The sequence below is a fragment of the Lissotriton helveticus genome, chromosome 1_1 (genome assembly GCF_964261635.1).
Source record: "Lissotriton helveticus chromosome 1_1, aLisHel1.1, whole genome shotgun sequence".
In the NCBI taxonomy this organism is placed as follows: Eukaryota; Metazoa; Chordata; class Amphibia; order Caudata; family Salamandridae; genus Lissotriton; species Lissotriton helveticus.
This window is the reverse complement of record NC_136057.1, coordinates 2,109,845,616-2,109,873,493: the sequence shown is the minus strand read 5'-3', so window position 1 is coordinate 2,109,873,493 and position 27,878 is coordinate 2,109,845,616. Positions and strand designations below refer to the sequence as shown.

The 27,878-nt window shown below is 44.6% G+C and overlaps 1 protein-coding gene across 2 annotated transcripts in view; it reads right to left on the bottom strand.

The window, feature by feature from the left end:
* The window catches only part of PKN2 (protein kinase N2), a 454,984-nt gene that overhangs the window by 254,236 nt on the left and 172,870 nt on the right, over nt 1–27,878 (bottom strand). For both annotated transcript variants that reach the window (XM_078645957.1, XM_078645968.1), the window contains exons 3-4: nt 13,076–13,230; nt 4,613–4,730 (exon numbers count right to left, since the gene is read on the bottom strand). In XM_078645957.1, the coding sequence (XP_078502083.1) occupies nt 4,613–4,730; nt 13,076–13,230 (273 nt within the window). The remainder of the gene's footprint in view (nt 1–4,612; nt 4,731–13,075; nt 13,231–27,878) is intronic.

Genomic DNA, 27,878 nt, shown 5'->3' with positions numbered 1-27,878 from the left:
AGGCAGGTAACTTGATTGACACTATGAGCAAGTTGATTGTACTTGCAGGCTGCAGCAGGAGAGGGAGGCGGAGGGGTGCATCCGCGAGTGGTGCGCGCATGCTGGGGAGAGCAGTCTGCTCTTTTTCAAAGCACATACTCGTGCTTGTAGCGCCCCGTTGCACACTCCCGCAAGCTATGCCGCCACAAGCACGAGCATGTGCTTTGAAAAAGAGCTGCAAACGGCTAAAGGTCTCCTTGCAGCGCGTGCGCGCTGCGTAGGCGAGACCTGAAAAATGAGGCTAGACACAAGTGAGACTACAAAGCCTGTAGAGAAAACAGTCGCTCAAAGATATGCAAAGTGTGGGATTCCTCAGCACTCAGTGTTTTGTATCCCAAACAAGGTCCTCAACAACATGTAGAGGCGCACGTCACAGATTTTTGCAACTCGTACTCTAGGTCCAGATCAACTGAAGCACAAAAATGTGGTCACAACACATTTTTGAACGAAATTTCTCCATCCAGCAAGCTATGACCAAAATGGAAGTTCACCAGCTCAAGGTGTGTCAAACACCCTGTCCGTCTCCACTGCTTAAGGACCCCAAGCCTTCGTGTCAGAAAAGAAGTACAATGTGAAGCAGCTGAAATATCAAATGGTATACAATAAGGCTCTTCTAGGACAAGTGCATAGTGACCCATTCATGTATGACACGAATAAATGTCGTGCGCATTCTTAAAATATCACCTGTTCATTCTGCAGCTTCGGGTCAAAGCTTTTAGTTAAATAGAACGGGTCTATACATATGTATACAGAGATATGAATCAGTAGATGGGATATAAAATAAATAATTTCATGTGGAACCATGATAATCAGCTAAACAGAGGGTGGGAGTAGGCGGAGCCAATAGGATGAGACCTAGCTGCTGTAGTACATCAGATTGGTTTGCTGCGTGCCTCTTGTTAACCGGCCCACAATGTGTTCTTTTCAACTCAAGGGGGTGTGGTGGTGGGAGGTTCGATGCAGCAGCCTCTAGAATACCCAGTGATCTGGCTCAACAACAGTTTGTTAATTAGGAATCTATCTAGGGCAGGCTTATCCAATGAGCAGCTCGTGAGCTACTGGTAGCTCCCTGGCTACCTGCAAGTAACTCCTATGTGAATCACGCACTACTAAGAAAGTTCGGCTTTGTTGAATTAAAGATGTGTACCAAGATATGTATGTATTTTCAGAACTCATAAGCAAATGTTTGCAGAAATAAAAGTAGAATTTTCAAAATATATTTAAAGCCGATGTTAAGTGATGATGTAGAGACATATTACTAATATTATCTTGTTGCCAGGGGGTACTGCAGCTCTTTATTTCAATTTCATGTATTAGCATTTCACATTGATCAACCCGTTTTTAGGTCGCAACCTACCAGACAGCGCATCGGTCTGTTTTGCTAAAGACATCTTGTGGACATAGAAAAAGTTGATTGAGAGTGAAAATGTAATAGTCATTTCAATTTAAGGTATGTCGTCTGTAATGGCAGTACGTTACCGTACCATGCATACTCTACGTTACCCCACTCTACTTTGTCTCACTCACCGCCACTGCACTCTACTCTGCATCATTCCACACTTTGCTGCTCCACACTGCGTAACTGCACTCTTCTCTGCACCACTCAAAACCTCTGTACTCTACACGACTCCACGCAAATGCACTCTAACCCACCCTACTATGCACCGCTGCACTCTTCACCACTCCGCGCTGCTCCACCCTATGCCAATGTACTCCACCGCTTTACTCAAAACTAATGCATTCTACACCAATCTACTCTGCGCCATTATCTACTTCACTGCACTCTGCGTCACTCTATTCTAGCCTGCACCACTGTACTCCATGCCACTCTATTCTGCGCCATTGCACTCTGCGCCACTCCGCAACACTACACTCTACATCAACGCACTTTATGCCACTCCTCTATAGGACTCCACTCTACCCAGCACCAATTTACCCTACTCTGAAACAATCTACTGCCACTGCACTCTATGCCACTCTACTCTGCCCTGCGCCACTCCACTCTATACCACTACTATGCAACACTGCACTTTTTGCTAAAGCACTCTACACCAGTCTATGCCACTCCACAACATTGCACTCAACGCCACTGCACTTTATGCCACAACTCCAGCCTGCGCCACTCCATTCTACACCACTGCAATCAACGCTGTGCCACTCTATGCAACTGCACTCTACCCTGCACCACTATACTCTAGCCTGCACCACTTCACTCTATGCCCCTCAGTGCCACGCCACTCTACGCAAAATTGACTACACCACTTTTCTCAAAACCACAGTACCAATGCCAACTACATTGCACCATTGCACTTTACGCCACTATACTCTACAACATTCTACTCCACGGCACTGCACGCTGTCACTCTACACCATTGTACTCTATGTCACTATACTGTACGTCACTCTATTCTACTCCGCACCACTACACTCTATGTAACTGCACTCTGCACCACTCTACTCCACTGCACTCTATGCCACTTCACTCCAAGTCATTCTACTCTGCAACACTGGTCTCTTAACTACTGTACTTTACGCCACTCTACATCACTCTACTCTATGCCACAGTACTCTACGCCAATCCACTCTGCACCCCTGCACTCTAGGCCACTTCACTCTACTACAGCCAACTGCACTCTATTCCACTTTATGCCAGTCAATGTTATACTGCTGCACCCTATACCACTGCACTCCACACGACTTTACTAAAAACCAATCTGATCTACGCCACTGCATTGTATGCCACCCTACACCAAATCACTGTATGCCACTGAACTCCACTCTACGCCACTGCACTACACTCTACACCATTGTAGTCTACGCTATGCGACTGTACTCTGAACCTCTGCACACAATGCAAATGCACTCTACAACACTTTAGTCAAAACCAACACACCGCACTGCACCTATGCCAACTACTTTGCATCACTGCACTTTACGACACTAAATTCTATAACATTCGACGCAATCCCACAACACGCTACGTCACTGCACTCTACACCATCCCATTCTACTCAGCGTCACTGCTCTCTGTGACCCTCTACGATGCTGCACTCTAACACTCTACTCTACATTACTCCACTGTATGATACTGCACACTACTCTGCACCACTCCTCTCTATGCCAATCTACTACGTTCTACATCACAGCACTCTATACCACTACACTCAACGTCACTGTACTTTACACCTCTGCACCATAGCCTGCACCCCTCCACTCTGTGCCACTATACTCTATGCCACTGTCCACCACTTCACTATGCCATTGCACTCTAAACCCCTGTAATCTACTTTGCGCTGCTCTACCCTACACCACTGAACTCTACACCACTTTACTCAAAACTAATGCACTCTACGCCAACTACTCTGCACCAGTATACATTGGACCACTTAACTCTAGGCCACTCTACTACACTCCATTTTATGACACTCCATGATACTCCACTCTATGATGGTCTACTCCATTACACTATGCTCCACTGAAACTCTACTCCACTTTCTGCCACTTCACTCTACAGCACTCTACTCCACTCTACGCCATTCTGCGACACTACTCCACTCTATGATGTTCTAAGCAACTTCCTCTAAGCCAGTTTACTCCACTCTACGACACACTACTCCACCCCATGCCAATCTACTCTGATGTACGCCACTCTACTCAACACCCTCTATGCCACTCCACAACACTGTCTCACTCCACTCAACTCTGACACTGTGCTCCACTTAACGCCATTCAATTCCTCACCCTTCCACTTTATGACACTCTACTCCCTCCACAGCACTGTATGCTACTCCATGACACTTCACTTCTAACTATGCAACTCCACTCTACAGTCGATCACTCCATAACACTCCACTCTACTCCACTCCACTTTACGACACAACCAATCCACTATGCTTTACCCTACTAACTTTTAGCCAAGCTGAACAGCAGCCACTCTGATGTACAACATTGATAACACTTACTGGTTTTGCCAATAGCTCTTGCATAAGCTAGACCTATTGGCTTTGCCAATGCTGGTGTACATCACTGCTGACAACCCTGCCTGGTGCACCGAGCTGTTCACTGCTGGTAATCTTGCACTGGGTTGCCAGCAACGTAATTGCGTCTGATATGTTCACTAGCTCGATATGATTGTCACTGAACCGAAGTAGCTCTTACGACACAAAAAGATTGGAGAACCCTGATCTACAGCATATTTACATAATAGTTTTTTTCTGCCCTATTTGTATGTATTGCATTAAACCTTTATGGCTCACCATTCGGATGGCTGAGTAGCAACATACATACAGTGGAAAAGATTTGTTTTTCTTGATTACATTTTGAAATGCAGATTATGTGCAGCAGGTTCCGCTCCCTATATGCAGCTTGTCTGCAATCACTAGAGCTTGCAATTTTTCCTTCAATGCCATACACTGATAGCAAGCCATACTTATTGATCGATTTGCTATGCCTGTCCTTTTAATAAGTATTCTCAGATTAGTTTAGTTAATAAGCAATTAAAGTATAAAACATCCCTCAGAATCCAGCACTTCCATTAGCACATATTTAGTTTTAAATGTACAAGTTTGATCACCATTATCGTACGCCATTTCATTTGTCTGGACCGCCTGAAGAATTTGCATTCTTATAACTTCGATTTTTGTTTTGCTGTCTTGAAGCATTTGCTGAGCTGTGGCCAGAAGCTTCCGATCCTATTAAAATAGAGAATAGATCACGATTACTAAAATGCTTAATCAAAAATATTGCATTATAAAAACAATTTATGGAAAATACTCCTATTTAAAACAATTACAGGAAAAAGGACATGCCTAAATAATGGTCAGTTCAGATGCATTATTAGGGACAACGCTACGCAGTCGTACTTTACAATCAAAGATGGTACTGCGAATGCCCATTGTCTCGGAGGGAATTATGGCCTCGGTGAATTTCACCACAAGAGGGCAGCAGCCAGAGGCACTGCCTTGGGATGGAAGCAGCATGAGAAGCAGGAACAAATATGCCTATCCCAAACAACAACAACAATTGAAAAATGTACCAGGTCAGGGCGCACAATAGGAACCATGTTGCACAGATGAGTTGGGGGGCTGCAGTGTCAATGTCGTTCATGGCAGCCCACCTACCGGTCTGTATTAGCCACCCGCCCTTTCACTGTTAAGGGAATCATTCACTGCTCTGCTCTACATATCAACATGGACACAGCGAGGGGAAACAGGAGCGATCATACAAGCTGATATTGATTAGCAATTTGTCATGTAAAAAATGGACGAAGCCAGGACAAGAAAGGGGGTGAAGGGTGGGTAAACTCCCCCACATGGTAGAGGTGGATTAATACAGTTTTTAAAAAACGAAAGGGGAGGTGCACTGGGTGTCCACCCACAGAAAAGATGAGGGGAATCAACATCTATTAGGGGATTGACAACTGGAACATTACTGGTGAAACTGATGTCCCTGTGGGGAACACATCCAGATTCTTGAAGAAAGCCAGCCTTTTACAGGAAAAAAGGCATTATCTGTCAGATGGCAGATACTCTTTACAGTGGAAAGACGACTTTGCGAGTACCAAGGAACAGATACTCCAGAAGAACTGGACATTTGTTGAAGACACCGGTGAGATTTTGAGTTCACAGGGAGCCAAGCCTAACAGTACGAGTCCAGCAGGTGCAGGTATTAGCTATTCCCAAGCAAGACCAGGACTGAAATAAGTTGAAACTTCTGCAGGGAAAGGAATGCTACAGGTCATGGAAATCCAGGGAAAAGCCTTCCACCCATTTTTTTCTTACAAGGAAATGGTGAGTAATATCCCTCGCCCTTTCTGAGGACGAGACCAGCTCTCTTGCTGAGCAGCATCTCTGCCAGGCTCAGAAAAACACGTTTTCCTCAAGAGCATATCCTGCGTCCAACAATCGGGGTAGATTTCCTTCAATCAGCTATTCACTGAATGAGGTTTCTGGAATCAGTGTGGATTCCTAATGGATTGAGTATACTTTACAGGAACATCTCTGTGAACGCTATTCTGTTCATACAATTTTTTTTTTTTTTAAAGTGAGGGTTACATTAATACTATTATTCAAAAATCAAATTTAGCAATTTCAGCCCATCTCAAAAGTGCTAAGATCAGCCAGTGATATATCCATAAATCATGTGACATTGACAAATAAAATGAAACCTTGATGTACAAATTAGATTATATCCAAAGAAGCCGAAAAATGTTCACTTTGCTCAAATCTATGTAAAATAAACCACAACGATCAGATGGCTGAGTAACTTTATTCAGTAACCATTCAGCTGTTAAAATGTATCATGTTCCGAACCGAGGGTGGCAGGAACCCTCCAAGTTCCTATAATTTAGCCTTATTCCAAATGTTCAACTGATAAAACAAATGGGGCCAAAGAAATCCTAGCAGTTATGACATGATCCTGTGTATCGTTGCCGGTATCTGTCAAATAAAAAATAAGCTGTTCTTGCAGAAATATTACTGCTTGGAGACTGTTTCTACACTAAATAACAGTAAAACTTGAAACAGACTTCCATCAGTCATCCCGACCAGGGCTAACATCACACACACCCTGATATTATGTTACTCCTGAACTTAAAACTGCCTACGTACGCCAAAACCCCTGGGAAAGAAAAGCAGGTGAAAAACGAATAGTTCATTGTATGTGTCTATGCCTCCCTACAATTATCAACCCGTATACAGGAAAACAAGCTACATTGATTGCAACATGGAACGACATCAAAACTGAGGTGGATTCAGAGGAGTACGAGTTCATCTGCTGTTGGATCTCTCTGCCCTTTTTTATACAGTACATCATCCGTTTTTACTCAGAAGACCCACTACTATGAAAATAAAAGGCATTAACCTTCAATGCTCTGCTTCCTTTCTCTTTAGCCGACCCCTCCCTGCTCTTTAAAGAGTAATTAGCTTACTACAAGATCCTACAGCCATCTTTAGTCGCAGCAGCTTCAATTATGCCGTTAACACATTAAAACTTTAGAACCCCAGTGTTCGTTATTCCTGCATCATCGACAATGCCTATTTCCTGACTAACAGATGTTAAGGAATCACCTCCAAGGAATCACCTCAAGTTAAACAAGTCAAAAACTGGCACCAGCATCTGGTAAAAGGAAAAATACCACTCATTCAGACATTGGCCAAAAAAGCTTGGCTGACCTTCAAACCCACCACGGCCAGAGAGGATGGCCTAAGTCAGGCCTGCATGGTGGCAGTTAGGTCCAGTCATCTTGAATTAGGGGTTCTTGGGAAGTTATACAGTAAGGCATAGAGGAAGTGCTTCAAAGGAAGTGGGGGGGGGGGCTTACAGCAAAACTGTTGGGATTGGGTTGTTATATTCCTCCATTACTGGCTAGTGAACAGGAAGAATTTAACACCTCCACCAACACCTCCTCAAAACATTTTTGGGAAGACTGCATCGGACGAACAAGGCCTTGATGGAAGAATAAAGACTTCTGACTCCCGGCTCATGTTGGAAGGACTCGCATGAGGACTCAAGGACCCCTGATCCTGCAGGCACCCAGGGACAGAACCGCTCTCCAGGTGGTTGGCCTCCTGTTTACCTTACTCAAGAAATAAAAAAGCAGAATAACTTTTGACACCAAGAGGGCACAGCTGAATAAAGGGGACCAGACCCTCCAGGAGACTGAGCTGGAGAGGGACCTGGTAGCCAGAACACTCCACTGAGTAGCAAGGGACTGCAAGACTCCACAATTTTTCCAGTAGTTGGAGGATTATCTGTAGGTGAAAACTTTGACTGGGACAAACAGCTTGATGTATCCAACCTCTGATCTGTCTTGGTCGGCATGAAATTGCAGCTAGGTCTTTGGCCCAGAACAAACAGATTTTTTTCCCATTGTTCTTTACTTCTTTCTAGGCATTTTTGGCCTTAAAACTTTACAAAAACGTATTCTGGTTCCACTTAGCCTATGTTGATGATCTTAGTGTCTTTTTGCTCATTATTGTTTCCTATTTTTATAAATCAGTTTCAGAATTTTGTGTTGTGTTCTTTACTTTGAACTTGCAGTTACTGTTTGAACTGAACACACACTTCTTTGGGGACTGCCTGTTATAGAACCAACCAAGGGTTGAGATCCTCTTAGAACTGTATTTAGGCCTAACTCCATTTGGTTTACTGTGTTGACAGAGGTACCATATACTCCCAAATGAATAACCCCACTCACAGGCTCTACTTAGTTTTCAGCGTTACGTTAGCACTGCTAATTTTACTCAACTGGATGTGTCCCAATCCTATTAAAATGCTGAAACTCATTTTGTAACGCTACAATTATTGGATAGCTTTTGTATGCACTTAAGGTGTTTGATGCAGAGGACCTCATACTCTGACGTGTTCCCTGAATACCCATTCTTGCCCTAATGGTCATGCAATCCTCCTCAAATGGCCTTCATTTATTAGTGCTCTGTGTATTAGGAGACTGAGCAAGTTTGTACTCAGAGGTATTAGGAAATTACACTAAGCAACAGCATTGCAAATGTCTAATGTAATGGCCATTTTAAAACACTGTGCTGAAATTGAAATACCATATTTTTCCTGCACTATAACCTGCTGTGTTCCTGTTACCGATGTATCCTATAAGTGGTTTAATTTCTAATGGGGATTTCTTTTCACATTTTCCTAGTCATTTCCAGTCCTCCAGTGTTAGGATTTTCACTCTATTGCCAGTTTTCTCATTTTAAGGTTTCGCCTGGCGTTCACTGCGCAAGCAGTGTCACACAGGCGAAATCTTTTGATCTTCAGTACGGGGCTTTAACCCGCCTCTCTGTTCCATTGGCTAGCTCCATAAATGGATGCTAGCCATTGGAAGAGATATGTGTCAATCTTAGCAGGAGCAGATTCGTGGGCGTCTGTTGTTTTTTTGAATCCCGCCCGTTTTCTCTCCGTCATTCGGAGGTGGGCGTTTACTTTTTTTTTTTTTTGCCGGCGCTTTTGGTTTCCATTTCCCCGACCGCCGCCGGAAGAAGTCCTCGGGTGAGGGCTTGCTGTCCTGCCCACCAACCCGCCGCATTCATTGTGCTTTCTGCCCCTTGCCCTGCTCCCTCGTTCGGTGTGCTGCCCGCCCGCCCCCCCTCCCCGGGATCGGCAGCAACTCGTCTTCCCCAGTCTCTCTCTGTGTCCCGGGATCGGCAGCCCACCTCCCCTCCCTGTCCCGGGGTCAGTGGCTCTCCTCCCCCAGTCTGGATCGGCCGCCCTCCCTCCCCCTTCAGTCTCTCCCTGTCCCGAGATCGCCTCCTCCCTCCCTCCTCTGACAGTGAAGCTCTGCTCAGCACTCTGCACAGGACGGCATGCAGTGCAGCCGCACCGGGACCCGCCTGCAGCCTATAGGTGGCCGAGAAGCACCTTTACCTTTTAAAGTCACGTTATCAGCATCGTAATCTTCTCATGTATCATTTCTGTTTCTATTGTGAAGCGCTGGATTTAGCAGTGTCCCTGTTGTCCGACACTTACTTTCAGGGAGCCTGCTAAAAATATACAGATACAGTCGCACCTCGACAGATACACCAGTAGACTAGCAATAATGGGCAGAGATAGATTGACGCGGAAACAGATAACCGCAGTAAAACATGGACAGAGGGGCTACAGACAGGGACATTGATTGAACAATAGATAGGGGGCAGATAGATTCCATCGTCATTGCAGTGCACAAACTAAATATCCCTGAGCAGCGATGCGCTAAAATGAAAAAGAAACCAAGACCCGTATTGCTGTGTCAAAAATTCCCTCCTCCGTGCTGGAGGCTTGTGATCCTAGCCCAAGGGTACAGCCGCCTCTGCCCTCTTCACTGCCCTAAGAGAAGAGGGGGGTTGTATCCCTTCCAGTCACGCCCCTCAGGGTGGCTGCCACAGCCCTCAGTGTAACGATCAAGACTTTGACTGTTATGGGGCCTAAAACAATCTTGCGCCTCTTGGGGCTTATTGAGATTAATGAAAAAAATTATGCAAGGTGGCGAGAAGTGTCACTTGCGTGGGGCCGGGCACCCGCGTGCATATCCCCAGCGCCCCTGATTTATGGAACTCATCTGCGCCGGCAGCGCACTGTCCCAAACCAATCCGAGGCGCGGCTTCTGCTAAGTAATTTTCTCTTTAGTCACAATAATGTTTTAATGGTGTTAGTTTATAGCGGCGTCTCCCGAGGATTAATAACATGGGGAGTGCGGAGGCGAGAAGCGCGCGACCGTCTGTGCACGTTCCCATGGCCCAGGCAGGCACCCCCAGCCCGACTGCAGGCTGCGAAGTGTGCAGTGCACGGCTTCCAAATATGATGTGGCCCGCTCGGCCTTTTATCATCCCAGGGCCAGTAACTCGAATACTCTTTCATTTGCGAATAGAAAGACCTGTTTTCACAACGCTAGAAAGGTTAAAAAAAAAAAAAAAAACCTTCCTTTCCCGCCAAATGTGTATATCACTAATAATGTATGGGAAACAGTTCGACTCCTACCTCTCAGCTTGCACAGACACCGATGCCCCATATATGGGTTCGCGTACCTACTTATACGATCCACGCGTCTAGACGCATTTCCCAGTCCTTGGACAATTGTAACACGTTATATATATAGAGAACTGCTCGGCGAGTTACACGCTCGCTGCTGACAGCTGCTGCGATGCGTCCACAACCTGTTCGACCCCAAAGGAACAACTAGGCCTAAAATTCTTTAGTGGTTGGTTAACTGGAATCAATCAAATTTGGAAATAGTGGTTCTTGTTCCGTATAGTGCTTACAAGTACACGTTATAGCAGGTTATTTGCCACGTTCAGCAACATTCGGGACTTTCAAGAGGGAGATTATGTAAAACAGTTTGGAGAGCATTTTCACTCTTTGGTTATTCTTGGTTCGGAGGTTTGTTTTCAAAGAAAGTAAAAACCGAGAAGGGTGAGAACAGTTAAGTGGCAATAATGCCCCGGCCCTTAATGGGACACGGGCAAATGGGTCACTCGGTTTGGTAGTGAAAGATAGACATACATAAGAGTGGTGAAGTGGGTTCCTCACACCTCTGGACACGGTGCCACCACCCGCTACGTTATTGAGAGCTACGCCGCAGGCGTGAACGAGTTTGGATTGAAGGGGAGAGGTTGCTCCCATGAACAGGCCTCCTGCCGTGCGTGAACGGACACCGGACTGAACACAAAAGGCCTTCATTGTCCACACTGCTGGTGAGGTGAGGGCACCCCTCGAAGCACTTCTCAGAAACAAGCAGGTACTCTGTTACAGAGTACCTGCACTTCTATTTATCCATTTCAAGCACTGCTTTGGAATTGTAAAATATCTTAAAAAGACGTCAATTACAATGTTTTTCTTTTTTGGATCCATTTCACAAGGGGACAAATCAACGAACGAACAAAAGAGAGGGGGAGAACCGTTTCTGAAGTCAGGATTTTCAGTCAGAGAGAAGCTGCTAGACAAAGAGGGAAGAAAAGGGAGGAAGAAAGAAAGGGGGGAGGGCAGTTGAAGCGGCAGATCAGAGGCAGTCAGTGAATTCGGTGCGCAAGAAGGAAAAGACAGTCCTTTTCCTTATCTGCGCACCCCTCACGTCCCGGGGCTGGAATCCTCATTTTTTACATTATTTCCAGTCGAGCCTGCAACCATGGAGAGAAGAGAAGCGATACTTTGCTTTTCTCGCTCCTCTTATAACTATTGTAAAAAATCGAGGAAGCAGGCAGCTAATACGGGGTGACGTATGGGCTCACAGCCAATAAAATGGCATCATTTTTTCATGCCTACCGGGAGAGTGTTTTTTTCGCAGGCAGTTTGGTAAATACCGCGCCCGTCGTGCTTGCCAGCTGATTTCGCGATTTTTTTCATGAATCGCGAAATGCTGGAGGGTCTGAATGGCCCTCTGCAAATGTTGACATACTGATTTTTTTAGTATTTCTTATGTTATACACAGCAGTCAAAGTCCATTAAAATAAAGTAGAGGAACTGTCATCCTGAGTCCGTTGGGTGGTGGGACCAGCGAGCATGAGGGGCAGGATCAAAGGCGTGGCTAAAAAGAAGAAAATAATCTGTAACTATTTTGTTGGTCTTTCACCTTCAAGTTAATGCATATAAAAGAACACATACCTTAAATAAAAAAAATATTTGTCGGGTAAACTAACCAGTGAGAGATGCACTATTTACCATTGTGAAGCCTTTAGTGGTTAATGCAATCGCTGCAGATATCTGTGTATGCAACCATATAGCTACAGAGTTTAATTCTGTTTGGTGCAGGGAGAATAGTGACTTGTGTGTTTTTAGTGGTACGAGGTCCCAGCCTGTGATAGAAAGAACCTTGAATATGTATGTCATTAAGTTAAGCATTACACACACTATAAGATAGGCTGCCACAAAGTGCACAAAAAGATTTATGTTGAAGATAAAAAGTGTTTCCAAAATATAGATCTGAGTAATGTGAAGACTGTACCTAGTGGAATTTTTTTTATAACTGTCCATTAAAAGCACACACTTCACAGCTCATCAGGTCACCTTTCAATACCTCCCCCAAAAAATTGTTTTCAAGTGACTCCATCAGCCAGTACTGGCTTTCAAGCATCCTTTACATTTGCAGACTTGTGCTTGCTCTCCTGCCCTGCTATTGGCATTGTAAATGACAATGCATTTATTTATGTTTTTTAAAAAGAACATAGCTAAAAATAATGTCATGAGCAATGCCAATAGCTCTAACTTTTGTAAAGGCGAAACCGTTGCATTGTAAATGCTTGTTACAGAGTAGTGCTTGATTTGCTGTTTCCCAGTAAACACCAATCCCAATACTTTGTCCTATTGTATTCACACTTTATTTTTCTTTGTCAAACAGTCTTTGTTATATGAAAGGATTCATTCATATCCACCACTTCCATACGTAATTTTGTTATCTGCTTATTAAAAGTGCTTTTTTCCTTTATGGAAATTTTAAACAATTTCTACTGCTCATTAATTTACTAAATGACGACATAAACACACAACAACACGACAATGTTGATAACACAAACTGGAAAATACGTATTTCAACACATCAGTCAAGTCTTACCTTTGAGGGTCCATTGGAATATGTCTGAATCATGTTCTCGGCTCCCTGTTTGACCTTCAACTCTATATCCAACTGTTTTTTCAATGCCATCAACCGCCCTTTGTTCGTAGACGATCCAGTGTCACAATGTGGAGTATCTGGAGTTTTTGGGCAATCTAAAACAGAAGTAATAATAAAGCTTAAACAGCAATACAAGACAATATTTTCTTTTCCGGTAAAAAAAATGCCTTCGAAAACATACAAACAACGGTTTAAATGTGCTTGGAAGCAAAAGACAGAAAACGAAGACAATTATTAAAACTCAAAATGCATCCAGTATTGTATTAAACCCAATTTACACATGGAACAGGATTAACACTGAACTAAAGAACACCAATTCCCAGGAACATGGTCCAACATAGTATCCTCACTACACAAGTGTTTAAAATTAAAGCATAAAGGAAGGCAAAACGCAAACAGATTTAATAGAAAAAAAACAAATCCTTGGTATACCATAAGAGTAAAAAGATGCAAAACAGCCACGAGGGCAGCATCAAGAAGACTTAGAAAACACAGAAAGATCGAAAGGTTGGAATTAGTGCTTAAATAAGCAAACAATACCGAGCCATGCTTTGGGCAGAAAAAAACAGAACGCATAGAGGCCCAATAAACGCATCTCTTCTCTTTGTTGAGGTGTTGAGGCAAAATAACCAGGTACGGTTTTGGGGCTATGTCAATATGATAAATAAACCATTTAATTAAGTGAGGGAACAGAGTTACAGAGGCGCAGTGGATTATGTGCCGGGCCTGCATGCAGATAACATGATGCAATACACTCAATAAGAAAACATTAAGTAAAATAACAGTGGACCAAACAATTATTACCAAGGCTGAAGTGGAAAAAAAGGCTTTGCAATCAATGAGAGAAGATGGAGTACCAGGGTCAAATGGTCTCCCAGGTTTACTATTTAAAGCAGACATTGAGTTTTGGACTAAGTGGTAACTCCACTTTACACTTCATCAGTGGTACCAGAATCATGGAGAGGGTCCATTCTCCATCCAGTATGTAAGAAAGGTACCAACACTGATCCAGCCAACTATTGTCTGATTGCTCGGCTGGCCGAGGAAGAAAAAGCATGCACCAAGATACTACTGGTTGAACTTGCGGAACGGGCTAATTAGGAAAAACTAATACCATTTTACCAGACAGGATTTAGAAAAAATCTCCCACTTTGGACAATGTTGTAGCCTTATCACAAAAGATACATTGCTTAATGCTGCCCTCCTGCTGTTTGGATGCTTTGTGGCCTATTCTGCAGCTTTTGGTAGAGTAGATTCACAATCGACGATGGTCAAAGCATAAGAGTCGGAGTACCTCACAATCTTTACTCAAAGCAATAATCTCTTTGTACTCAGACAACGGATTACAAGTTAAGTTAGGAATCAGCGAGAAAGTGACTCAACAAATGGATATAAATCAAGACTTGATAGGGGCGTGGCTTGAGCCCGCAGAAGTTGGCGGTGTTTCCGTGACTCTCCCGGGAGGCGGTGACGGCGGACGGCTTGGCGTGACTCCTCTCTACTAACGATGCTGGTCTCTGGGAAAAGCTGTGGGAAGCCTTGAAGCACCGAAGAGACCCCTTTGCAGGGACTTCTCACGTCGCGGCTGACTGCTTCTTCGACTTGAGTGTGAAGCGGAGCCTGATGAGGACGTGGCCGCCATTTTCCGGATCCCGCTGACGGAGCTCCGCTCCAAGCGGCATTCTGGTATTCCCATGCGCTCTGCTTGAAGTTTCTTCAGTGCCGCTTCCCCCTTGCTTCTATGCCTTAATTTGCTGACTGTTACTCTTTTCTGCCTGCCGCTACTGAAACGCCACACGCTACGATTTATTCTGTGAAGATGTGGCCGCCATTTTACTGGACCCGCTGATGGAGCTCGGCTCTTAGCGGTATTCCGGCATTTTCATGTTTTGTGTTGAGCGCTTCACCATTGCTGCTTTTCCCTAACTCCTGCGCCCCAACTTGGTGTCTTTTCTCACTCTGTGCCTGCCAAACATAAAACGCCTCATGCTGTGACTTTTCACGTGGGCAGATGCGGCCATTTCCCACATTGTTACCATAATAGCCTGTTTTACAGTGTGGCTCCCCACATGTTGCTGATGACATTACTTAATTAACATTTCCTCATTTTTAATGCGCTGCCTCAGGTTTTTGCTGGTGTTATGCTGGTTATACACATATAAACTCTGGCTCTACTGGATTACCTATTTGTACTCTGCATTTGATGCTTATCCTTAATTCTTTTTTTTTTTCGACCTCTGGCACTTCCTCCTTTTTCTCAAACAAGGATGGCGTTTTAACATATCTACCTGCTTAAATGCCCTTCAACTACTTGGACTTTTTATATTCTGTCATAGGCTGCGTATTGTATTATTTTATTGAATTGGGACGTTCTGCTTAAAGACTTTGTCAAATGTACGCAAGTTTCTCCCTTTCTCTCCTATAGTTTTAGCTTAAGCATTGGTCATACGCATTTTGACTAATTTTTGTACCATGCCGTGGTTTCACCGTACTAACAATATCTGCATGTTAGGCATTTGAATTCACTGTCTATGAACAAGTGGCATTTGTATCTCAGTTCCGACTTATTGCCTTGACCGCCATATTTCACGCATGTGTGTTTAGGCTATTTTTTTAGCTAGATTTACTTCCTTAAGTTTATGCCTATGTATACTGTCATTTAAGCTGTGGTTTTTGCATTTCTAGTGCTTTTCATTTATACTTTTTTGAATCATTTACTTTGTTGATGGGCAGGTTATCTAAAGATTTGCATAAGCCTTCCCTTTCCTCACGCAAATTTATATAATACATACAAGCTCAAGATATCAGTGTCTCACAATGGAGGATTCACTTGAGTCATCACCTAAAAGTTTACAAAAACTATCGACTCCATCAGTGTCTTCCGCTACTAAAGGTACCGCCAAAAGATTAAAAAAAGATCCTCCTTCTCCTCCTAAGCAGCCCAATACGGTCACCATGGACATCTTATTGGAAGAGATAAGGGCATTGCGCCCTTTTATTGAGGAGACTAAATCCACACTTCAAATGATCTCTGAGAAATGGTTGAGCGTGGATGGACGTGTCACTCAATTGGAACAGGAGGTTTCTTCTCGGAGCTCTTCGGTCTCCAAAGTTGATCCGCTATGTGCACAGGTTTCAGCTCTGCATAAGCAAATCGAAAATTTAGAAAACAGGAATAAAAGAAACAACCTTCGAATTTATGGCCTTCCAGAAGGAACAGAAGGCTCTGACCTCCCTGTATTTTTCAAGTCTTTCCTACCAAAAGTTCTTCAATTGCCATATAGCACTACTCTTAACATACAGAGGGCACATCGACTAGGTCCTCCTCCTGGTGCGTTGTCCACTTCCGCTGCTAGGAAACCAAGGGGCATTATCATCTATTTCCTAGAGTATACCGACCTGCTTAAAATTCTATCAGCTGCTAGAGCCATGAAGCGAATTACATGGTCGGGAAATCCTCTTTTTTTCTCACAGGATTATGCAAAATCTATCGCTGACCGACGGAAGAAATTTTTATCTCTTCGTCCTCAACTTCGTTCGCTGGGAGCACGTTTTGGTTTATTCCACCCCTGCCTTTTCAAGGTGACTCAACAACAAAAACCACCACTTACGACAACCCATTGAAGCTGAAGAGCTTTCTTTATTCTCATACTACAACTGTGATGGATGTTGCATTTACATCTCACTCAACTGATACATGGTCATGTTAATCCTGTAGTTGCTGTTTTTGACTGTTAGCATCTAGGAAATGTTTCATGATGATATCTAGTTTTATTTCCTGATTTTCATTGTTTTTTATTCGTTGTTCTTGTTTCCATTTATATAGATTTTCTTCCCACGTGCTATTTCCCGTCATTTCATCCTTGGAGTCTGCTGAGTCGCTTTTCCTTCCCGCCTTCCCCCACGAGTTTCGGACTCGTCATAGTTCTCTGTGGCCTCCATCCTCCCTCCCCGTACATGTCATGGATGTTACGCAAGTTATGTTTCCCCTTTCGTATTTTCTTTCTATGCCTCTTTCTTTTCTTGCTTATCCTCTTTGATCTTCCTTTTGGTCTTACCTTTTCTTCTGGTCTTCCTATTTTTCATGTCTCTCACTGGACGCCTTTTTGTTATCTCTTTTTTCCCCTCTTTTTCTTCTTCTTCTCTTATTACCAATCATTCGTATTTACATGCAGTTTAATTGTTCTTGATTGCAGTTTATTTTTTCAGCTACAGTTTTGAATGCCATTTCTTGCTTATCTCTAGTTCCTTTATTTCAAGATTATGTTTTATTCAGTATTTTAGGTATATATTCAATTTAAGGATTTTTTGTCATTCACTTTTACTGCATTGTGTTGACTATCCTATAATTATTCTTGGGTCTTATCTGTTGAAGTAGAGAAGTGTGGCTCAATGGTTAGAGCGGCAGACCCTGATGCAGTTGTCTAGCCGGGACCAGGGTTCAATTCCCGCCTCGGCGGGTCTCTGGCTCAATTTCCTCAGACCTGATAATTCTCGCCTCGTGCCTATTCTAATCATGAGTCCCATTCTGCACCTCTGGGCAATAACTTGCTTAATCTCTACCAAGGCCCCAACAACGCTAAGGATGCCTGACTTCACCTTGGGGGTGCCTAGGAGTGGGCTCCTCACAGGGAAAGGCCAGGAAGGGTTCCTCGGCGGTATTCGTACAAGCGCCGAGATGCCTACGGGCAGTCGTGCGCTATACAAGTGCGTAATCATTTCATCATTTTATTGATGATTTGCTTTAACCAGCTTTTAATACACAATTACTGTCTTTTTGTATGCCTTTAAAAGTTATATCCTGGAACGTTAGAGGTTTGCACTCCCCTATAAAGAGACAAAGAGTCTTAACACACTTAGCCAAACTTAATGCGGATATTGCTTGCATACAGGAATCACACACCTATCACTTGAAGACCTCTGACTTAGGGGCACCAAGGCATCCAAGATTTATGCTCTTCTTCATGCACCAGCACCGTCACGTGCAAAAACCATGGTAGAAGAAGCGTGGGAGGTAGATTTCGGTTTTTCATGGCCTATTGTGTTATGGGACAAGATATAGCTAAAATTACGGAAATCTTCCAGGGCTGCAAACACTACTCAGACTTTGTTTTTTATTTACAACCAACTCTTATTCTCACCACTTGCCCTCAGCAAAAGATATTCTGATACTTCAGATACCTGTTGGACCTGCTCCACACCTCATGCAGACTTGCTGCACCTGCTTTTTGAATGTGCTCCGGTTCACACGTTTTGGGTCAAGGTATGGTCCCAAATTAATACTATTTTCTCTTCTAGACACCCTTTCCATATATCGCACATTTTTTTAGGAAGTACTTCCCCTATATGGGAACACTGCCCCTACAGCATAAAAATAATTGACTTACTTCTTGCAGTAGCCTTTCAACAAATTACCAAGGCATGGAAGGATCTTACTAAACTCTCCTATCAGGCGTGGTGGTATGCTATATGTTATAACCATAGATTAGACACAACGTTTGTATATCCACTTACTCTGGCCCCAAAGAGAAAACAATTGTGGGATCCAGTCACATCATTTTTTGATATGTGTGCTGGTCGTTCCTGGTCTCAAACCCCTTTACAACAAGAAGTTGCTAAACCTCCATAGGTTCCTTTAGTTGGTATATTCATTCTCATTATTATAGGTTCTATTGTCTTTCTGTCTATCATATGTATTAAATTGCTATGTAATTTAATATTGCTGGTTATACTTAGATTGTTTTTCAACTTTTTCTAATCATTTTTCTTTCAAATGATTATTTCATTTATTTCATTGCATGTTTTTCTCTTTGCTTATTTATCCTTACTTTGTACAATTTCAATTTACATTTATCAATAAAATTTTCTGAACTGAATAAATCAAGACTTGATACAGGGTGGAATCGGAGTTGCTTGCCCTGGAGCGGGAGGTATCGCGTGCCTCCGCGGCGGAGGGACTACATCGTTTGCACCTCCTTAAGGATGAGTACCGGAGCCTGGCTCGTGATAGTGCGAAATCACAATTGACGAATACCCAGAGTAGGGTGTACAAGCACGGGGATAAGGCCGGGAAGCTGATTGCCTGGTTGGAGAAGGGGGATTGGGCATCGCGGTTGGTACCGGAGCTGCAGCCCGCCGGGTCTGATAAGATTACGGACCCGCAGGGGATTGTGGATGCGTTGCGGGTTATTATAAGCAGGTGTAAGCGGTGGAATGTTTTTACTCAGAGTCGGAGAATGCGGACTTGATCCGGGACATCCCGATGCCTACCCTTTCGGAAGAGGATCGGGAGTTCCTTGACTCCCCCCTGACAAACGACGAAGTGGCACAGACGATCAGAGGAGTCCGCTCCGGCAAGGCTTCCGGTCCTAATGGACGGTTGAGCTCTATAAAGTGAATGCGAATAAGTTGGCCCCCTTCGTCCGGGATATGTTTGTGGAGCGTAGGGATAGGGGTCAGCTTCCATATGATCAGCAGGTCGCAAATATCATAGTCCTACATAAAGACGGTAAGCCGAAGACCGAGTGCTCTTCATACCGCCCGATCTCCTTGTTGAATGCTGAGCCGAAAGTCTTGGCGAAATTGTTGGTGACACGTCTCGCAAAGGTCATTACGGCGTTGATCCACCCGGATCAGTCAGGTTTTATGCCTCGCCGAAATACGGCTCTTAATCTGCTTAGACTGCATGGGGTTCTCGGGGGGGGCTTCGCAAATACATGAGCCGACGGTCCTGTTGTCCTTGGATGCTACCATGGCATTTGAGAGGGTGGAATGGCCCTATCTCTTTGCCGTCTTGGTTAATTTGGGCCTTGGCCCGGAGTTTGTTTCTTGGGTCTGCCTCCTATATTCGGGTCCACTGGCTCGAGTGGTTGTCAATAATCATAGGTCGGCTGATTTTGCGCTGGAGAGGGGCACCAGACAGGGATGTCCTCTTTCCCCGCTGCTGTTTGCATTGGCACATGAGCCGCTCCCGGCTTGGGTCCGTTGGGACAGGTCGATTAGGGGGCTCAGGTGGACTTCAGAGTGGGAGGACAAGATATCGCTATATGCGGATGATATACTGTTGTACCTGACCTGCCCCCGAACCTCCCTCATGGCATTTTTGGACATTCTGGCGGTGTTTGGTGGATATTCCGGCTTCACCATTAACTGGACGAAGTCGGTTCTTTTTGTTTTAAGTGGGGATCCCCAAGTGGTTCCTTCGGGTTGCCCGGTTAGGCCGGAAACAGAAGGATTTAAGTATTTAGGCATTTACATCTCCTTGGAAGAGGTACTCCACCAACCTGTTGCCACCTCTTGTCCGGCTCCGGCGCGACGTGGCCCGGTGGAAGTCGCTTCCGCTGTCCCTGCTCGGTCGTGCTGTCCTGTTCAAGATGGCTCTCCCCGGTTTTTGTATGCGCTTCAGAACTCAATGGACTCGGTTCCCCCGTCGTATTTCAGAGAAGTCGAGTCTCTCCAGAGACAGCTTCTTTGGGAGTTTACTAGGGCGCTCTATGCTCGGCGGGGCCGGTTTCCCCTGGTGGGGCCCACGGCGGTGGCTGTTCAAATCTGGCACGAGGCCAACTGCTCCCTTAAATGGGAGGATAAGATAACTCTGGCTACACCTCTCTGGAGTTCGGAATGTCTGGGTAGTTTATGGAAGTCCAAGGGTTTCGATAAATGGGACCTCATTGGTATTTCCAGAGTAGGGGATCTCTGGGGGAGAGATGGTATCCTTCCGTTTGAAACCTTGCAGGAATGGTATCAACTGCAAGGGAGTGAGGTTTCGTTACCTTCAGATTCGACATGCGTTATTAGCAGGTATTCCCCGGGTGGAGACGCTCCCTGAGGCTTCCCCCTTGGAGGATCGAGTGTTGGACGGTCATCTCCCGACGAAGACGATCTCCTTGATTTATAAGAAACTAGTTAATCATACGGAGGATCCGCTGGTGGTTCTCAGAGAACAATGGACAGCCGAAGGCCTGATTTTGGATGATGAGGACTGGAGGGAGGCTGTGGCCTCTCCGAGAGTCGTTGCAGTTTCGATGAGACTCCGGTTGGTTCAATTAAAGATTTTACATCGTTGCTATGTTACTGGTCCACGGATGGTCCGAATGGGTTTGGCTGCGAGTGATGAGTGCAGAAGAGGCTGTGGCGAGGTCGGAACCTTTTTTCATATGTTATGGGATTGTGCATTTATCCGGGGATACCGGTCCGCTATTCATGCTAAGGTACGACAGGTGTGGGGAGTGAGCTTTGAGTTGTATGCGAGGTGGTGCCTTCCAAATGTTTGGGATCCGACTGACCTTCCGTCCCATGGGAGGGTGTGGGCCACGCTGGCATGTGGTTTTGCCAAACGTAATCTAGCACAATTATGGGGGGCGAATAGACCGCCTACTATTGGGAAATGGATGGAGGACTTGGACTGGTGTATGTTCAGGGAGCGGGCGGTGTATGTTGCCAGAGGGAGACCTAAGAAGTGGGGTAAAATCTGGGGGCCCTGGAATGCATATAGGGGGGACATTTGGGCTCCTCCTGTGGAGCCGGCTGATCCGGTAATGTCGGAGGACCCTTGAACACCCGTGTTGCAATTTGTGTAGTGATTTTATTGATGGAAGACGTCCATTATTGTATTGTGAGCCATGATGTGACCCAGTGTATTATTGTATGTGTTTATGATTTCGTTTGAGTGTTTTCAATAAAAAAAAATTTAAAAAAAAGACTTGATACAGGGCTGCATCTTGGCCCGAATTCTACGTAATCTCTATACTGACGATATGGGAAGTACACTAATGATATCCAATGGGTTTGCACTGAGACTTGGTATTCACGTGATTCAACAGTTTGTGGACGATTTGGTTATCATTGATCACACTAAAATAGGCAAGCCTCACACCTTGGATAAACTGTATAAATATAACCTAGACAACAAAATACATGCAAATGCAGTTAAAACCAAGGTGATGATTTTTCGAAAATCAAAAAATAAGCCCACCCAATACTGGAGCATAGGACAGTTAAAGATAGGATATAGTTCAACACAACTATTTGGGCGTATTATAGTTCAACACAACTATTTGGGCGTATGGTTAACAGCAACTGGCACGTCGACTATGCACAGGAATAAAACATATTATATATAGGAGTCAATAAGATAGAAATGGTCTCACTGAAAAAAAAGGGAACAGAGCTGCACTTAAATCACATAGCTTTTGACTAATATATGACTGTAATTTGCTACACAGTTCATCACCGGCATCTTCTTAATATACAATGTGGGATACAAGATGGCCGTATTGTAATGTATTAAACTAAATAATGACAGCATGCTTGCCATTTGCATGAGCAGGGTAAAGGTAACCTATGTCTGTGTCGTCACGTCTATTTGTTAACGGGTTTGTAATCATAGTGAATTTGGATGATCATCCAGTTACGTCATTGGCGTCAAACTGGGAGAATGGTTTCTGCTCTCAAGTGGAAACATCTGTAAGTACCTTCTCAGGGGCTGCCAGATGTTTTTAGGTCTGGATGAAGGAGGTTGGAGCGAGGCATATATGTCACTGGCATTGTCACAGTTAACCAGGTCCTGCATCCAGCGTTTGACTGTAGGGTGGGATGATGCTCCCCAATGCAAGATATCCACCGCTTAGCTAGTAGTAACACAATTTCAGCATACTGCCGAATTCCCGTTGGTAAAAGGGCTGTAGGTGGAGAAGGGTCTAGCTCTATTTCTATCTGTGATTGGATGTGGAATACCTCCTCCCAATATGCCAGTATATGCTCACAATTCCCGGCTGAATGTTAAAAATCTGCATTGTCTTGAGGTGCATCTAGGACAGTTATGGGATTTGGTGGAATCGAATTTGGATAGAAGATGTGGTGTGGAATATGATCAATGCAAGTACTTAAAATGTAATAATTTGTGCCGTGGTTATTTGAAACTAGTTTGGTCTGCTCACAACAGTACAACCACATTTTGTCAGGCAAAGGGAAGCCCAAGTTTTTCCCAGGCCGCCCTCGAACCCCTGTCAGTGATGGATTTCATCCTGGATGCTGCATGGTAAAGTCTAGATACCAGATGGGTCCATCATGGGTCTTGATTACCTGTGACAGTAGGGAAACTCTGGTGGTTCAAGGGGGGCAGTGGGGAACGCAGCTCGGAGCACACTATGTAGGATGAATGTATCCATCTGCATGACATTGCATCCCTCATGGAGAGATGAGACCGAGGTGTAATCCAGACTCATTAAACATTTCGCTAATTTTTTGTATGCAGCAGGTAAGAAGTGTTTTTCTGGTGAGTGTTTCCGTTGTGACGGATAAGCATGGATTATTCAATTAAGGAATGTGTGGTGAATAAAGGTGTTCGAACTAAGATATCATTTAAGTTTTATCCATGCCCAGCCATGTTGTTGCAATCGTTTGAATATACGAGACATTTCTGGGTAGCCCATGTAGTAGAAGTGTTTCTAGCAGATTGGGGTGAATCTGCGAGCTCCCAGGCTTAAGGAATTGGAGCCTAGCGTCAAGATGGTACCAGTGATGGGTAAAATGTAATTGCGCTACTAGATAGTAACGGTAGAGATCTGGAACTCTGAATTCACTGCGCTCTTAGGGCAATATTAGGGTACTCCAGCCAATCCTGGGGTGTTTTCCCTCCCATCAATCAAATAAGTGCGCTCGGATGGCTATTAAAGAAAGTGTTAGTGCCCTTCAAAGAGTCTTTATATTTCTTTTGTACCCTAGGTGTCATTGACCTGCAGGTGGCTCTTTCAAAACTTCTCTCCCCACGTCCATGACGCTCAGAAGTATAAGCAAGCACTGGCTCTTACTTTGCAAGGATGGTGGGGACAAAAAGTTATTTTTATTTTGCTGTGAGCCCACGGAGGATCCTGAAAAAGTGTAACTCGTGTCCTCGCCATGCACTGCTATTTACCCCCGCATATTTTATTACTTATGTCATCTATGATATAATTGATAATATCACTACAACATTTGCAATTAAATTATTGATGAGAAAACTGTGCATGGCGGGGACGCCGGTTATAGTTACTTCAGAAAACTAAAACTGGTGAATGTCCGATCTCGCCCTGTTGGTTCCGGCGCCTTAACTCGGCACTGAGCGAGTTCCTATGGGAGGGGGGTGCGGCGCGGGTAGCTCTGCGGATGTGCTTCCTCTCGACATACACTGGGGGCCTGGCCACCTCTGACGTGCTTTCGTACTATCAGGCGTCCCACCTCTTAGTCTTAAATGACTGGTGGTATGGAGATAGGGGGGATCCGGCGTACGCGGTTGAGAGGGCCTTGATGGTCAACGCGTCCGTGCACACGCTCTTGTACTCTGCACCGCTCAGGAAGTCCCTTCCCGCTATCACGCAGGTGGTCTTTCAGGTGTGGCGGCAGGCCCTCCATAGGATGAGCTGGTGGAACGTTCTTACCCAGGAGACACCGCTGTAGCCCAATGGCCGGCTGCCCCAGTTGGACAGACTGCTGGACTTCCGGGGCTGGGACGCGATCGGCATCTCTACTTTAGGAGATGTTATGTCGGGGTGCGTCCTCAAGTCGTTTGACAGCTTGCGGGATGAGTTTGGAATGCCTCGAACCCAGTTCTTTAAGTATCTCCAGTTTTGACACGCCCTGACGCCATACTTGGCGGGGCTGGAGCGACTCCCTGAGTTCTGTCCGTTGGAAGCGAAACTCTTTATGGGGGACCTACCGGATAAGAAGTTGTCACGCATCTACCAGACTCTGGTGCGGCATTGCTCCTCGGACTTGCAAAGACTTAAAACTGCCTGGGAACAGGATTGGGTGGAGGCGCTGGAGGGTCACAGAGGGGCGGCAATATCTACACGTTTGAGGCTCATCCAATTCAGATACCTACATCGCACATATTATACCCGGCAGCGCTTGTGGAGGGCGGGCTTGGTGGCGTCTTCCGACTGTCTTCGGTGCGGGACGGAGGTAGGCACACTGCTACACACGGTCTGGGATTGTGGGGCGCTGAGGGGATTTTGGGATGGATTGTTCCGATGTCTCAGTGAGGTTCTGGCCTGGGTGCTTCAGAGGGACCCTAAGTTGGCCCTGCTACATGTTATGGCGGGGGTGGGGGGCAATAGTTATAAGCGTCACCTACTTCTATTGGGACTCACGCTGGCCTAAAGGGACATTGCACAATCCTGGAAGGCTGGGCTGGACTTCTGCATAGGGCTCGAACTACCTATCTTTCTTGCAAGGGGCTGCCCCCGAAAGCACTTCAAAATTTGGAAGAGGCGGGCGGACTATCGGGGACTGGAGCTGGACCCACCGCCTGAAGACTCTGTTTTCCCGACTATCTGATATGTTGCCAACCGCAATGTTGTTGTTTGTGCTTTGGTGTACTTGGCATGCTTCATTTACGATCTGATTTGTTTATGTGGGGCAGGTAGCGGCACGTGGGGGGGAGGGGTTGTGGGAGGGTAGGGAGGTCTATGCCTTGGTTTCTGTACACTGGCTAATATGCATCATTGTGGAAAATGGCTACCGTTGATGTTGTTGCATTGATGAGGGCATTTGACTCTGGATGGCAGAGCTATGCATGGTATGGTTTTTTTTCTTTACAGCCAATAAAATCTGTTAAAAAAAAAATATCTGGTGAATGTCTTGTTTTTAGAGTTTAGAACATTACATTGCTACTAAACATTTCACCTACGCACATAGCCCAGTGGCGGTCACCACCGGGTAGTTATAGGTAGGTCTAGGTTTCCATAGGAAAAGCATTTTGTGGTTTACCCATGCATCTCTGCTCCTTCATAGAAAAATTCAGGGGGCGGAGGAAAAAAGGGTCAAGGGAGGTGGGGGGGGGGGGGGGGTGGAGTTTGCAAACTATGCTTTCCTCATTCATTTTTCCATAGGAAAATTGACCTGCAATACCACAAAAACTGATGAACGGAATTACATCAAATTTGGCAGATAGCTAGATCTTGATCTAGAAAGAATGCTTTTTGTGACTTGTTGTAAACCAGTTCAGTAGTTTTTGAGAAAGTAAGGCTCGAAAATGTGATTGAGTCCAACTGGTTGCGAACAAGGATGTTGAAATAGCCATCTTAAGACTTGGGGACTGAGTTCCAGTCCTGGAAAAATGTATAATTTATATTTTACCACAAATTTGCAGTGGATACGCAAATCTGTTCATTTTAAAAAGTGCAGGTTCTGGTGATAAAAAAAAAAACAATCTCTGGGGTTGGTGGGTAGCACAATCTGATTATTAGGGGAGGTGGCAAGTCCTCATTAAGGCCCTGGGAACCCATCCCCGAGGCAGGATATTTAATTAAAGGGGAGGGGGGAGCATGGCACTCCTCCTTTGGCCTCTGAGGCCCGGGGCACCTCATTCCCACGAGTCAATATTTAAAAAGGGAGGGGGCAAACAGCGTCCCTCTCCAAGCCATTGCATGGCTCCAGGGATCCATCCCAGTGTCCATGGCTTGCACAGTGTGCTCCGCAAAACAGGAACTGTTACGTGCCCTCACCGATAGTGAGCACAAACGTTTCCCTGCCTGCCTTCTCGCGGGTAGGGAAACACAGAATTGCTCCCAACGGAGGGAGCAAAAGAAAACTGCAAATGCCATATGTGGTGTGGGGTTGGCATAATGTATCGTAATATTACTATGTTTTTGGTTTTTTTTTAAACTAGAAATTCACTGAAAATAACAGGTTAAAGTGATACTGTCGTTAGATTTGGTAATATCTTACTTTGCATTTAAAATAAGTGGATATTCGCTGGAAAAAAAACCAAAGGTTAATGCAAAGTCATAATTAGATGAAAATGTCAGTCAGAACATATCACTTTAAACAAACAAAACCACTGAAATTCACCAGTTATATCTATCTCACATAACTATAACTCTGTACCTAAAGTGACTAACTTGCACCCTCGTCATACAATGCTTATGACCTCACATATTACAATACTCATGAAATGTTCTAGGAACTATTGATATCACAGCAACATGTGAAATTACATAATTGATGACGAAACTGATTTGCGAGGGTGTGAGGTACAGTTACTTCAGGTGACGAGTTCAAGTTAACCGAGTGTCCATAACAGGGGTTAACCTCGGGCAGATGGTTATGGTGCAGGGCCTGGCCACAGGCTAAAGGGTGTAGGGTGGTAGACACAGGTTTGGTCACAATCCAAGCCTTACCCACAAGCCGGCTTTGCATGGCTGATGCTATGTGCAGTGGAGTTTTGTGCCAAGTGGGGAGGGTAGTGCCCTGCCCTCACACAACACACCGGGTAGCCAAAGGTTAAGTGCAGCTGGGGCTGGTAAAGAATTTCACTGAGAAACAGGCTGATTGTAGAAAACAAAAGTTGCAGATTCAACACACAAAAAAACACAACAGGGTAAAATCATGATCATCATCATCAAAAGCAAAACAGAAAGCACACAAAGAGTTGACTAAATTATCATGCCCAAAAAACTGAAAAGTACTTAATTGTACATATCACAAGACACAAACTAAAACACAAACAATGTGGTAGTTGCCCAAAAAATAAATCACAACACAAAAAAACCATGATGGGTTCAGAAGAAAGAAGTTGCAAAAAAAAAATATATAAGCAAAAAAAAAATCTTAAAAGAATAAAACAAACAAAACTCAAAGTAATACTTCACATAAAAACACAATTACCTGCACCAACTCTTGACACAAAATGGACGAGCAGAGATATCAGTAATTTCGAAAGTTATGTTAACAATGATGTCATGCACCGTGCAAGGGGATGTCA